Source organism: Mastigoproctus giganteus, chromosome 10 (assembly GCF_048544385.1).
Source record: "Mastigoproctus giganteus isolate SK-2022 chromosome 10, ASM4854438v1, whole genome shotgun sequence".
NCBI lineage: Eukaryota > Metazoa > Arthropoda > Arachnida > Uropygi > Thelyphonidae > Mastigoproctus > Mastigoproctus giganteus.
In genome coordinates this window covers 213163737-213179092 of record NC_143584.1, presented here as the reverse complement: position 1 = coordinate 213179092, position 15356 = coordinate 213163737, and the positions used below count along the sequence as shown (strand labels likewise).

Genomic DNA, 15356 nt, shown 5'->3' with positions numbered 1-15356 from the left:
CAAGAAAGCAAGCTTATGCAGCATCGGCCAAAAAACAAAAAAAAAAAAAAAAAAAAAACCACTTCCACTTCACCCCTCTGTTCGTTCAAAATACCTGTCCAGCTGAGACTTAAACTTATTTAGGCTATCAACTTCCACGACAAGGGACGGAAGTCTACTCCACCAACCAACCACCCGCTGGCTAAAGGCAAATTTCCGCACATCTGTCTTTCCTCAATTTGAATTTATGCCATCTCAGGTGATTATTCTGAGAGAGAGGAAGAATCCCATCAGCATTGAGCATGCTCAAACCATTCAAGGCTTTATACACCTCTATAAGATCACCTTGCTGGTGCCTAGTCTCCAGACACTGTAATTTGCAAAATTTAAGCCTTTCTTCGTAAGAGCACCCCTTTGTTCCATTCACTAATCTTGTTGCCCTTCTCTGTACTCGTTCCAGCAGCTCTACATCCTTCTTGAAATGAGGCCTCCAGACCTGTATACAGTACTCTAGGTGTGGCCTGACCATTGCCTTATACAAGGGAACAATCACCTCCTTATCCCTGCTAGAAAAACACTGAGCCCTGAGGGACTCCACTAATAACATTAGTCCACGACGAGCAGTGTCCATTGATTACCACTCTCTGTCTTCTCCCCCTCAACCACCCCTTTATCCATAGCAGCAATTTTCCTCCAATGTCACACTGCTCCAATTTGTGCAGCAGTCTTCCATGTGCAACAGTATCAAAAGCCTTTCTAAGATCCAAGTATATAATATCAAAGTTATTCCCTGCATCCAGTTCCTTTGTGACTGCATCATAGTATCCAATCAAATTGGTCAGGCAAGACTTCCCCTTAACAAAACCATGCTGTGTCTGAGCTATAACTGAAGTCTTGTCTAAATGATCCCGCAGTGCTTCTTTAACTAGTGCCTCCATTAATTTTCCTGGAACAGAAGTTAAACTCACAGGTCTATAATTACTTGTGTCAGCCTTTGATCCTCCTTTGTGAATTGGGGTCACATTTGCACATCTCCAGTCTGTGGGTACCTCCCCTGAGTCCAAGGAAGCTCTCATAATTATGGCTAAGGGTTTGCTTACTTCCTCTGCTGCCTCCTTTAATATAACTGGATAGATCCCATCCGCCCCAGGTGGCTTTCTTGTGTTTATCCTCAACAATTTCTCCTCCACTTTACTCTCAGTTATTACAAGATTCTCTAGCTTACTGCTAGAGTTGAATACACCTCTGGCTTTCCCCTCGCTAAATAACTCCTCATGTGTGAATGTCGATGAAAAATATTCATTTAGTTTGTTAGCTATCTGAGCAGGATCATCAACAGTTGACCCTTCGATATCAAGTGGACCAATCTGATTCATCCCCTTCCTTCTAGAGTTTACATAAGTAAAGAACTCTTTGCTGTTTTTCTTTGCATCCCTTGCCAAAGATTTCTCGTAATCTGCCTTCACCTGCCTAACCTCCTTTGTAACTTGGTTACAGATCAACTTGTATCTATCATAGGCTTCTGTGTCATGTGTTAATTTGTATGTATCCCATGCATGTTTCTTCTCTGCTATATGCCTCATTAGTTCATCTGACATCCATTTAGGCCTAAACCTTGAACAATATTTCTTAGTTGGTATGTAAAGCCTAGTAGCTTCCAAGATAAGTTCTTTGAATGCCTCCCATTTTGAATTTGCTGTTGGTAACATCATCAGTTGGTCCCACTGTATAGAATTTAAATACTGTCTCAGTCCATCATAGTTGCCTTTACGAAAGCAATAACCCTTCCCTTTACCCCTAATGGTAGTTACCTCTTTGAGTAAATCCCACTTCAGCACACTGCGATCACTGCCACCTAGTGGTTCATTTATCTGCAGATTCTTAATGCATGAAGAATCACTGCTGATAATCAAATCAAGAGTATTCCTCCCTCTAGTTGCCTCCCGAACATGCTGATGTATAAAACAATCATCCAATAAATCCACAAAAGCCTTGCTCGTGTGTGAGTGACCAGCCCCCAAATTCCAGTCAATATCTGGGAAATTAAAATCTCCCATTATAAGACTCTCTGATTTACTGGCCCACTCTATTTCCCTGTACAGTTTCTTATTATACTCATCAGAGTCATTAGGCCTATAGCACACTCCTACTCTCAATTTTGATCTCCCAATGCTTATGTCACACCAAACTGACTCAACACTGCACTGTCCAGCGATGTCCACTGGCTTCACTTCCTTGAATTTTATGTATTTCTTAACTAATAGCATAACCCCTCCTCCCTTCCTATCCAGTCTATCCTTTCTGTAGACGTTGTACTCCCCAAATTCCAGTTCTGCATTCCTTATATCTGTGTGACACCACGTCTCTGATATCCCAACAATATCTGCCTTTGATGTTTTGAGCAATACCTCAAATTCATCAAATTTATTTACTAAACTCCTAGCATTGGTGTACACGCAAGTATACATGCACCTATTTCTATTCTTAGCTACCCTAACACAACCCATGTGTTTACTTGTACCGCAATGACTCCCAGCAGTCTCTGAAATATCCTGCATCTTGTTTTTCAGGCTTCTGCTCATTCCAATAGAAGCAGTGCAAGAATCTCTTTCACCTCTGCAAGTGGCTACTGTTAATCTATTTGTCTTTGTCTCCCCACAAGCTAGCAGTTTTCCAACCCACCTAACACTGCCTCGATAGCATCAGCAAATATTCTTGCACCCTTTCTATTTAAGAAAGGTTCATTGCAAAAAATAAATAGAACACAATCAAGCATATGCTAAAACAATGAGTGAGTGAGTGAGTGGGTGAGTGAGTTGAAGGTTTATGGCACATTGACAATAGAGGCCATGTTGTACCAACTGAAATAATGGATTATACTGTTTATATATAATATAAAGGATACAAAATAAGCTGTTGTAGGACTTTTGTAGGGTTGAAAAGAATTTTATGCCCAATTTTTATTGACAGTTTTAATGATATTTTATAAAATTGGATAACTTTCTATCCACTGAAGACAGAAAATATAATAATAAAAGAGAAAACAGGCATTCCTTTTATCTAGGAAATCTAATACAGTCTTGTACTTCTTAGCAGATACTATGTAAGCAAATGTACTTCCTATTCAGCAGCAATCTCTTCCATGTTTTTCTTATAGAAAAAGTCGAAGTTTTGCTATACTTATGTTCCATGCGTCCAGGCTAGAAATAATGTCTGAGCTAAAAGCATGTCAATCAACACAGCATCTGCTAAAAAGGACAAGATTGTTTATATTAAATGCTGAGGAAGCTGAGACCAAGACATAAATAAATCATGTCTATCCATTGCATGCAATCTATGGTCAGGTTTACCTGCTTATTGAAAAACTAGTTTTCTTGAGTGAAAATCCGTGTAACCATCACCCAAGACTATGTTGTCTATGGAGTGAAAAAAAAAAAAAAAAATCTTGTAAACATTCCTCCCACACCAAGAACAGTGGTAATATCTATTACCTAAGGGGGCACAGATTCAAATTTAGGAAAGACAGTTGAAGAATAGATGTGTGGAAATTTGCCTTTATTCAGTGGGTAGTTGATTGGTGGAACAGACTTCCATCTTTTGTTGTGGAAGTTGATAGCCTAAATAAATTTAAGGCTGAGCTGTACAGGCATTTGGAACGAATGGAGGGATTAAATGGGAGGGTTTTTGTTTTTTTTTTGTTGATGCTGCATAAGCTTTTTCTTGCATCACATGCCTCTACTAATGTTAGCCACCGAGACTGTAGTAAGAGGGATAGCACATCATCACAGATTGCCCATAATAAAGGGAACAGCCCACATAAAGACTTGCAGCATTATAATACGGCTTTAAGTTAAGCACACTTCACTCATCATGGCAAAGAAAAGACAAGGATGGTGCCACACAATATATGTATATATAATATATATATATATATTTTTTTTATAGTTTAAGTAAAATAGGTACGTGCTATTTAATAGTATATTATGTTAGATATGATGGTGGTGGCTGAAAATATAAAATCGATTCTATATAAATATAAGAACATATGTATTTTAACAAGCTGCTCAAAAATATACCCGTAGATCAAAACACCAAGTAACTCTATAATAGCCGTTACCGGGCCCCACGGCCAAACCTAGTAAAAAATAATCATTAGTAAAACAAAGTAATAATAATATAACACCAAATGTTAATTATAGGTGATAGGATACATTGAAAGAGACTTTATCGATAAAGTCCCTTTCAATCCAGGCATATGCTCTGTGAGCCATACAGTTCAGCTGAGTTTTAGAACATTTGCAGCCCAATAGCTCAGTGAATGCTTTGTTAGACACATCAACTTTTGATGTGATCAATAATAATAATTATCATTAATGATGTTCAAATGTAGAAAGTTTCAAAAATCAAAACAAAAACTGCAACCAAAACTTTTATATCACGGGCTACCACTGAATTCAGCAATGAATATTTATAGGTCTCTGTTCCATGAAAATTTATACCATTTGTCTAAATTGCAATACAATTGTGCAGGTTAGGACAATAGTCTCACTTCTGCATTTAGCAAAAACTTAGCTATAGTCTCTCTTTTTTCACTTAGCTGCTACCAAACATGGTTTAATATGAAATGGATTGATCTCCTATCGGGGAATTCCATCACAAGTTGCCTTGGTATTGCACTACACACTCCAAATAAAAAGCACTGCTCAAAAGGGAGAAATATATTGGTATTTATTTAAAGTGTATGCCATTTCATAAATAAGTAGCAGTATACTTCCATACTAGAGCAGTGCATTTTATTTAAATTGCATAATGCAAATACCCAGGTAACTCATGGTGAAGTACCTTGACAATATGAGAATGATGTATTTCATAGCAAACCTAGTTTGTTCATAGCTCATACAAAACTAAGGCTATTGCCCTAACCTGTACAATAATATTCTAGGGTACGAGGCTTTTGTTTAAATTTACCTGAATCTAAATATAGAAAAGTTTTAAAACAATTCTGACTTCAGTTCAAAATATGCTTTTCTATTTTTGATTTCACTTAGGTTTTCAATTTATGGGGTGGGGATTAATTCAATTCCTCCCCACAGACCAAAAAAATTTTAAAGCTACGTAATGGTCATTACTTACTTCTGTTTTCGGGACTGCAATGATCACAATTTCCTTTACAATCAGATGATTCCCATCTCTCACCAAAGTGGTTTGCTATTATGGATCGTCTACATCTAAATAAATATAAGGACAGTGTAATGCATATGAGTAGTTTACATATACAAATATATTTTTAAGCATCATCTAAGAATTGATTATCATGAAAAGTTACTAGCTAGAATCATAAAATATGCACTATAAGTGGAAAAACAGCATTTGAGGTAATAAACAGGTTTGACTGCTCATGCAGTAAATCTGTACCTTATGTTTCTGTAACAAACAATGGTATGAGGGAAAAACAGTGAAAGAGCCAAAACAATATTAAACAGAACTGTGTGATATAAAGTGTTATCCTCTTTCAAGCAAAAGGGGTTCTTTCACTCACAGAAACCACATATTTGTGCAAATATAAAGGAGTAGGTTGAGGCTGAGTGTCTCTTTATCAACTCTAAAGTGTATACAGTTATATTAACTTAGCAAATTCACTGCTTCTTGAATGCAAATATGTGCCTTCATTTAATCAACTTGGAAGGGAAACCACCCTATTTTTAGAACTTTTCCTTTCAATTTGACAAAAGAAAAACAAGATATTTTGTCAAGCAACCTTCACCAGAGGCTGATTAATTCAGTTATAGTGAAAAGAAAGCCGAAAAATGTTTCTGCCCTTTCCAATCCAGATTGACTCAATCCCATGTTTTCAATTCTGGGTCGAAACTGTCATCAGAAAATCCAGCACTGAAAGTGTTAAAACAGCAGATTTTCATGTGAAGAATAACAAATCATCACATGATGCAATATGATGTGTTAATTAAACTGTAAAGTACAAGTCACTGAATAAAATAGTAAACAATATACACATTCCTATCTATGTAACAGTAAAATACAATGTATTCTTACCTTCCTAAGTCTAGGCAGTATGCTACCATACTATACAAATTGTCTAATCCTGTTTGTTCTGTGAATACCATTGTGCTCTGCCGAAACACATCACCAAAACGATACATCAAAATGCAACTGGCTGGTTTATCATCTCGACCTGCAATCCATACCTGAATTCAGTTACAGAATTTTAGATTATATTTTCTTATAAGTTATCTGCATACTATTAATAACTGTGAACATTAACAAAAAAAAAAAAAAAAAAAAAAACTGTGCCAAATTTCTTTAGTTAGATATAAACTACTATGAATATAACAAGGTGGAAACAAAAAATATATCGGTATTGACAAAATAATCCAAGAAAGAGCAATGTTTATGTAGAGTTACAATAAAACCTAGTCAATTCGAAGGACCAAAAACATTTTTTTTGATTTAAATGAGTATGAAGTATCTGTACAAATCAGAACATGTTATTAATTATCAAGAGAAAATTTCAATCACATACCCTTATTAACACTATGCAGAATATTTGTAATTCTCATTTTAAAAATTGATAATCTTTTTTAATTTTATTATGGTAGATATTTGAGTAGATGGTTAATGAATTAATTCAGTTAATATGAGAAAGAAAACAATTATATTATGGAGAAAATTTTCTCACTTGTAATAACAGGATTCTCAAGTTTAATTTTTGCCACCATGTTGATATACATATGCATTATATTGTTTATTATGCAAAATTATCGGTATCTATGTCTTGAGATATTATATATATAGAGCAAAAAAACTTGCTCTATGTAAATCATTAATTTCCTATGAATTGAGAGAGTTGAGCAATTTTCAGTCAAGATATAAAAATATATTAGAATCATTTAATTTTTCAAGAATGAAAAGGAATAAAAAACATGATTAACCACTAAATTAGTGCTGAAAAATATTAAATTAAATGGAAAGTCCCTTTAATTTAATATTTTTTTCATGCTGTTTATCATCTTGAGCCACACAAAATTCATCACTGTATCATATCAGCCATGGAAAAATGCAGCTCACTTTTGGATGAAAAACACCTTTCATTGGGATATTAGGCTCAGTGTTGCATACACATTTTTTATTAATAGCCCAAGACATCTGACCTGATGAGCAGAGTGGGCTGCAAAACTTTCCACATATAGCCACAACACGTGTAGAAAAAGAACCAACTTTAATGGTAGGACTGAAGCAGCCCAACTTTCTCATGTAAAACAATGCCAACTGAAATTAATGCCATTTACTTCTTGGAAAATTTTAATACCAGGCCATGGGGATACCCCCACACACAACAGAACAAAAGTTGAAAGCCAGATAGCCTCTTATGCCACTGGGAACTTTGACACATCAGTTTGCTGTTACCAATGAACATAGTAGATGTCAAAAATTTGTCTTTAAATACTGGCATCATACATGTGAATGGAAAACCAGTTCCAACACAAGGATGAAATACATCTGACTTGCACATAAAACAGCTCTATCAAAAATAAAAAGCTATATAATGGTCAAAAATTTTTTAACAAAACCATCACGTAGAAACACAAGATTAAAAGCTAGGTATCCTTTTATGCAGTTAGCAAAAATTTTACACATTACTTTGCCATTGCTGAGGTAGGCTGCAATGAAACACAGGCCCCAGCAGTATACTATCAGGGTTCATTAGTAAAAATTTAAAGGGAACTGCTACAAAATTTGACACATCTATTTGCCATTATCAATGAACACAGTAGGCTTCAAAAATGTGCCTTTAAATACAGGCATAAATATTTATGCCAGTATAAATATTTATAAATACTGACTTTTGCATGTAAAAACAGCTGTGATTGAAAATAAAAAGCTACATGATGGCTAGAAATTTTTTAACAAAAGTTAGGTATACTTTTATGCAGTTAGCAAACATTTAACATATCAAATGAAACACAGCCATAACATGTACAGAAGGATAACTCCAACCGCAGGAATTTATAAAATAAGCCCAAGCAGTATACCACTCAGGATCATTGGTAAAAAATTTAAAATAAGGGAAACAGAGTCACAGCAGATACAGCATGCTCCTACAGCAGATAAAATTCAGTTCCATTTGGTAACTTACACATTTATTGAATCCATTAACACCTTCAGTAAATAAAAAGAAATGTCATTTTGTGAATAAGCATCACAGCCTAAAAAATTACATGAAAAAATAGTAAATTTTCATCATATCTCCATTCCATTTCATTATAATAACATTTTTTGTATGATTTCAGGCAGTCTTCTTCAAATTATACAGTCTATTCACAAGTCATAGGACCCAATATAAATAGTAGCATACAGTATTGTGTCCTTCCTGAATATTTCATTAACAGTAAATATCCATCTATCATCCCTTTTCAACAAATGAACTATGAAAGCTGTTCAAGAAAGGCAAAACAATTTTTTAAAAGAGAAAAACAATTACTTTTTAAAACTCTTATCGTCATTTGTTTACACTGTTAGTCTCATTCACTCACCAAATAGTAATCTTTTCTTTTGTCTGTGCATGTGAAGACATGATCATGAATTAACCTTATTTTTGAGCCTGCTTCTCAAATACCTTATGGACATAAACAGAGATCTGCTTACAGCTCCAATGTTTTGTCTACATCAAAGAAAGCTATGATGGAAGCTTACAAGATGTTTCCTGTTGAAGAGGTATTGCCACAGGAAACTGATTTTCATTGTTTAAAATTACTTCAATGAAGATCAACAATCATTTGAGAAAAGTGAAAGGGCTGAATGGCAAAAATCTGCTATAGAAGAGGAAATGATAGACAGGAGCATTATCAGGTATGAAGAATAACTGATGACTTCTAGAAGATATGTTAAAAGAAAACAAACGTATTCAAGCATATCTCTCATTTTGCTACACAAGAAAAGAAAGCAGCCCATGTGGATGTCTATACAGGAGAGAGTTCGTATGCAAGACTGACAAGAAATGAATCCTGATTTCACCTATGCTTAACCTTTGTAATTATTATTTTTTTTATGTGGATTTGAAAAGATCATAATTATTGATATAGTCCCCACATGGTTCAAAAACAGAACAAAAATCTAAACTGTGATGGAAAGGAATGAAAACTGCTTTTTATGTAAGGAGGGGTAATGGATGATGGAGATTTCATAGGAATTAAAAATTCACAGATTTGTATTTTTGAGATAAATTACTGAACAATGTTTACTAATTATTTTGTGAAAGAAACATAATAGAAAGAGATGGCATTTTTTTTAAAGCTCCTTAAAATATACAAGCATGAAAGAAAAAGGTGCAAAAAATATTTCAGATAGTACAAACAGGACTACCAAAACACAAGTTATGTAGTATGGCTTTGTGTTTGCAAACAATTATAATGGATAAGTTTTTATCCTTGATGGGCCTATTATTATCACAGAGCAGGTAATAACAATGATAATAAAGTTAAAGAAACAATTACCTGCACGTCCACTTTCTTGATAAAAATTCTCCATTGACTTGGAAACTGAATGATGGATAACGAAACGAACATCTGGCTTGTCAATACCCATTCCAAATGCCACAGTAGCAACAATTACTTGAATTTCATTTTTTGTCCAACTTACATGTGCTTTATTTCTTAATTTAGCAGCTAACTGAGCATGGTAACAACAAGCTCGGATTCCTCTCTTTCGTAAGGCACTAGTAATGCTTTCTGAATCTTTGATAGAGAAACAATAAATTATCCCTAAAAAAGAAATTGTATAAAACAAATTATTGCTAATTTATGACAAAAAAGTCACATAAAGAGTAAAGTGTTCATTAAAAGCATATGTAAGCATTTGAGCAGTAACCTCATGAGAGGTATTTGTATAAACTGAAACACATCGCGATCATGGGTAGGATTCATGGAACCATTATTGCTTCTGATTTTCATAAATGATATTGATGAAGGGATAAGAGGGTGTGATTCCAAATTTGCAGGTGATGTAAAGATTGGGAGAGTGGTTAATGATCAGTGAAAAGCAGGGCTCCTGCTGGATGACTTGGAGAGGCTTCAAGGATGATCAGAAAATGGGAGGCCTTGTGTTTTAATGCATCAAAATGCAAGATCTTACTGTTGGGGAGACATCAACTGTCTCTTCTTGTAAAGAAGACTTATAACAAACCTGAAAAGACAAACAGAAATAACTTATAGACTTGGTAGGGGTTAAATTAAAAATAACAGAGGAAGAATGGGATTTAAGAATTATGACATGGTCAGACACAAAGTTCTCCATGCAGTGTGGAGAGGCAGCAAAAAAAGAGTCCACTTGGTATCCTACTGATAATTTGGTATAACGAACATTTGCTTGTAGACATAAGGAGGTCTAATCCCACTATATAAGTCAGTTTTAAAACAACACGGAATACTGTATTCAAGTAAGGGGACCACACCTAAAAAAAGAAGACATCAAGCTTCTTGAAAGGGTCCAAAGATAGACAACATGCCCAGTAAAATCAGTAAAAGGATGCCGATATGAGGAAAGAATTTGAACGTGTGGGGTGCAGAACTTGGCAATCAGACACCTTAGCGGGGAACCCATTGATATCTATGAGACTCTGAAATGGAATAGTACAATGAGAGATTTAGATTGAATTGTCAGAAATTTCCTTTTAGCCAGCAAATTGTTTGTTACTGGAATAAGTTACCTCTGTGGGCAGCTGAGGCTGACAGTTTGGGGAAAGCTACCAATGTGAGGTGGGGGAATGAGAACACACAAGTTGTTTCTTTACTTTTCATTTATTTATTTTTATACTATTATTTATTTTATTTTGTTTTATTTACTTCTTTTGGCCAGTGCAGCAAAAGCCTGTGGCTTCCTTGAACTATATGGTTAATACTATTAACTACTGCGTAGATGGTGTAGAAATTCATAAAATTCAAATCGATATGTTCATTTAGAAAACCAAATCCTTTTAATTAGTTCTGCCTACAAACTGCATTAACCCTGCTGTGGGCATGCTGTTTAACTCAATTCAAATAAAATAATAATAATAATAATAAATAAATAAATTTAAATATTAAAAAACCTATTAGAATTAAATCAGTGTGAATTTTAATAAACCATCAACACAGCCTTCAATAGTGATCTGCATCTCAAGTGAAGCAGTACAGCCATAAAAAAAATCATCTCTGTCCATGCTGAGATACAAAATGTAACACATGCCTGCTTGTGTATGATTTCTACATAGAGTTGTCAAAGAAAAAAATAATGTTAAAATAGTTTTAAAACTATTTATTGCCTTCTTCCCCACAATGATATTGAGTTGAAAGTAATAAAACAGCACACCTGTTTATGTGCCTCTTTTTTTGCACAAATGCAGGAGAGTTAATAAAAAGAATTTATTAAGCAAAAAATATTAATAAAAGCAAGACTCTTTTATGTTTTATAAAGATTTTCACAGATGAGATATGTAAAGGCATAGGAATAAAGTAACACATATTTGGTTCATATCTTGTAGGTATGTGAGATGAAAAACCCAAGATAAACCAAGAAGAGAAATCTTACACCTTTGTCTGAGAATAGCTAGAGCTATTCTCAGACAAAGCTCTAACTATAGCTCTAGAAAGGAAAAATGCAAAAGCCCATTATAAAGCTCCTTTATTATGTACATTGAATTAACCCACTGAATTATTATTGAATTATACATTGAATTATTACTGCACTCAGGTGCACAATTATATCCTTGGTAACATATCATAAGGTATGAAGGCACAATAAACTTCTTTTTGAATCTGCAAATATATTTTAAAAATATTTATTACTATAATTTTTTTTAAAAAAATTCTATCTTGGAAGTTTATAGGTTATTATTTTCTAATATTCTTTGAGAGTTTTATAATACAGCTGCAAGCAGCTCAAATATGGTTAATTGACCATCGCTGCTCTAATTCTAGTAAGATTACATGAAAAAAACAAACAAAAAATAATCGAACCTGACATCCCCTTGAAACGATGAGTCAGCAACGTCACTAGTTCATCAACTGTCTCTTCTTGTGAAGAAGACTTATAACAAACCTAAAAAGACAAACAGAAAACCAGCAATTCAAAGCCATCTGTGTAATGGATACTTTTTAAATATTTACATCAGATTATAGGATATTCTCAACAATCCCAATTTGAAAACTTCTCTAATGTTTTTCAGTCAGGTAATCTATATTCTGATAAAAATAGTAAGATGGATCAAAAAACATATACATAAGATTTCCACTTGAAGTTATATCTGAAACGAAAGCAGTGTGTTAACACATGAATATCTGTTTTCCAGTATTCATTTCCAGCAACAACATACTTTTTATTACACTTTATGCTTTTTTATTTATTAAAAATATAAGCAAGCACTTGATTGTATTTCTGAACAAGGGACTAGACCAGTGGTTTTCAACCGGGGGTGCCTTAGGGTGCCGCAACATTATTCCAGGGGTGCCACGTAATTAGGGTTTAAGTTACTTAAACTTATATATATATTCTAAAATTTATTTATTTATTTCATTATAAAAGGACATACAGTATCTTTTTAATTTTTTTTGTGATCTCCAACTGATGTTTAGTTAGTACTTCTATATAAAGAATAAAATTATTATATGTATATATAATATATTATGAATTGTAATTTTGTTTATAGTTATATTATTGTAATAAATATCATATAACATTTTTTTTAATATTATACATATATATATATTAAATGTTATTAAACAGGACCAACAGGTCAAATGGACCACCGAGCAGCAGAAGTCAGTTATTTTCTCGGATGAGAAGAAATTCAACCTGCATGGCTCTGATGGGAGACAAACAATAGTTTGTCTCCCATCAAACGCCTGATTTGTCTCCCATTCGCCGCAGATGTGGTGAAGGACACCAGCCAGACTGTATGGTGTCTACAGTGAAATTCCCTACCAGCCAAATGATATAGGGGTGCATTTCATATCGCGGAGTAGGTCACCTGCAGTTTATAAAAGGTTTCGTAAATGCCACTGGATATGTGGCTATATTGGAAGGCAAATTGCTGCCAACCATTAGAGACCATTTCAACCTGCCGAGTAACTGCATCTTTCAGGACGACTCTGCTCCTTGTCATCGGGTGAAAAGTGTAAGTTCACACTTCTGTATTCGAGGATTGACAGTAATGTGTTTACGTTTGTTACAGATGAAAAAATTGTTGGAAGAACGGTCCATTACAACTGTTAGCTGGCCAGTAAACAGCTCGGATCTGAATCCCATAGAGAACTGTTGGCATCGTGTGGAATCTGCAGTTGCCAGAAAGAAACCAAAGACCCTTCGTGAACTTCAGGAAGCCATAATTCGTGTTTGGAATCACGAACTATCAGTTGATTATCTTCCAAAATTGATCTTGTCAATGCCTTGACGGTGTGCTGCTGTCATTCAGGGCCAGAGGCAGTTCAACTAAATATTAGTTTGCACCTGGTAAACTTTTCATTTTGTTTTCCATTTAAAATGATAAACTGAAGCAAACTGAGAGCTTCTGATAACATTTCAGCCATAATTGTCGTGTTTACCAAAACTGTTGTATAAAGGTTGCAAATGCTCATTTTGGAATATTTTGAGAGCACCTGTCAAATATTACTTAGCTTTGCCTTAACAATTAATAAATATATTTTGTTTATATTTCTATTTGTGATGTTAGTCATTAATGTAACACACCATCACAGAAAAGGATTAGAAATGTGAAATTCCTAGGTGATGCACTTTCTTTGAACACCAGTGTGTATGTGTATATATATATATATATATATATAGAGAGAGAGAGAGAGAGAGAGAGAGAGAGAGAGAATTGGATCTAACAGGCTAAGAGCCAAGAAATTGAGTAGGGGTGCCACAAAATAAAATAAATTACTTAGGGGTGCAGTTATTAAAAAGAGGTCGAAAACCATAAACCTTTACTGAGGTTTGAAGTGAGATATATGGAAAATCCTTGCTAGTGCTGACCACCAAATGGGGAAATGAAACTTGAAAAAGTCAACCAAGACGGTATGCTTTTCTCCATTTGTTAACTCCGAGTTTATAAAAAAAAATAATGTTAATTTTAAAGAAATTAAAAAAGCTTTCCTATACATAAAGTGCTAAAGTATAAAGAATGAATGAAGGAAATTTCAGAAGTGGTAAATTTAGAGACATATTTGTGCCCATATATTTTCTATTCATTTTGCACAGCTTTGGATGCTTTAGTAGTCACAGAACGTGTTTGCTTACTTGTCATAGTGTATGGATTACAGCCACTCAGCCTTTACTGGGGCAAAAGGTTATGGAAACACTAGGGTATTTCCTTCCCTCACAGTTGTGCCTTGCTTTCCCCTGAAGAGATGAAGCATTTGTCAAATTTCTCATTCTACTTCATAGCAGTTATTTCCATTTCTCTTTTTACATATGATGTTCAATTTTCATCAATATTTTATTACCATGTCAGCTTGTGATAACTTTAAGCTGGTAAAAGCTTTTCTGGAGTTTTTTCACTTCTGAAATTTATTCTATACATACTGACTTCATTTTATTTCCTTAAAATTAGCATTATTGTTGTCACACTCTGAGTTGATTGACATATAGAGACATGCTGTATTGGTTGATTTGTTCAAGTTTCATTATCTGTTTGGTCAGCAAGAATTTTATATGTAAAAGTTTGGACTATTATTTTATTTTTTGATGGCATAAAAATTGTATGAATGACAATATAGCTTTTATTTGTGGTATCTTAAACCTACTCCCACCTCCAACAGATTCACCAGCCACAAGTTATCCACTTTTCAGAGAACATCTTGAGTAAATATAAAACTTCAGAATTAATAATATGGAGTTTCAATGAAGAGATTTTATGTTCTCTCACTCAAAGTGAAAATTGATACCCCCCCTTCCTCATATTTCTGTACTTTTACAACGGTATACCTCGGCATCTCAAACTCTGCTCTTCAAATACCTTTGTATCAGAAAATAGCCCAATTCAAAAACAACAGTAATGCTCACCTCATATTTTAAATTTGGGCGGTTAAAAGATGACTTCAGTACAAGGCATCCTTGAATATTAAGAATTTTCTGAACATCACCAACAACCTTTGCTGTTGCTGTAGCAGTTAATCCTAAAATTGGAACTTTAGGGAACTGCCGTTTCATAATGCCTAAAAATTTGTAATCTAAAAAAAATAAAAATAAAATAAATAAGCAAAATTGCAAAAAAATGATTTAAATATTAAAAACTGCATGACAAAACTCATCATAGTTTTATTCTGTGCTTAAAATATGTTTAACCCAGCAACAGGCACCAAGGGCAGATTGAAAAATACACGGACTGA

At 34.2% G+C, this 15356-nt stretch overlaps 1 protein-coding gene across 1 annotated transcript in view; it reads right to left on the bottom strand.

The window, feature by feature from the left end:
• Positions 1–15356, bottom strand: part of LOC150079871 (ATP-dependent DNA helicase Q1-like) — a 53046-nt gene that overhangs the window by 19937 nt on the left and 17753 nt on the right. Inside the window, exons 5-9 of the mRNA XM_090383266.1 lie at positions 15031–15197; positions 11988–12069; positions 9489–9755; positions 6031–6169; positions 5113–5207 (exon numbers count right to left, since the gene is read on the bottom strand). Coding sequence (XP_090239392.1) covers positions 5113–5207; positions 6031–6169; positions 9489–9755; positions 11988–12069; positions 15031–15197 — 750 coding nt within the window. The remainder of the gene's footprint in view (positions 1–5112; positions 5208–6030; positions 6170–9488; positions 9756–11987; positions 12070–15030; positions 15198–15356) is intronic.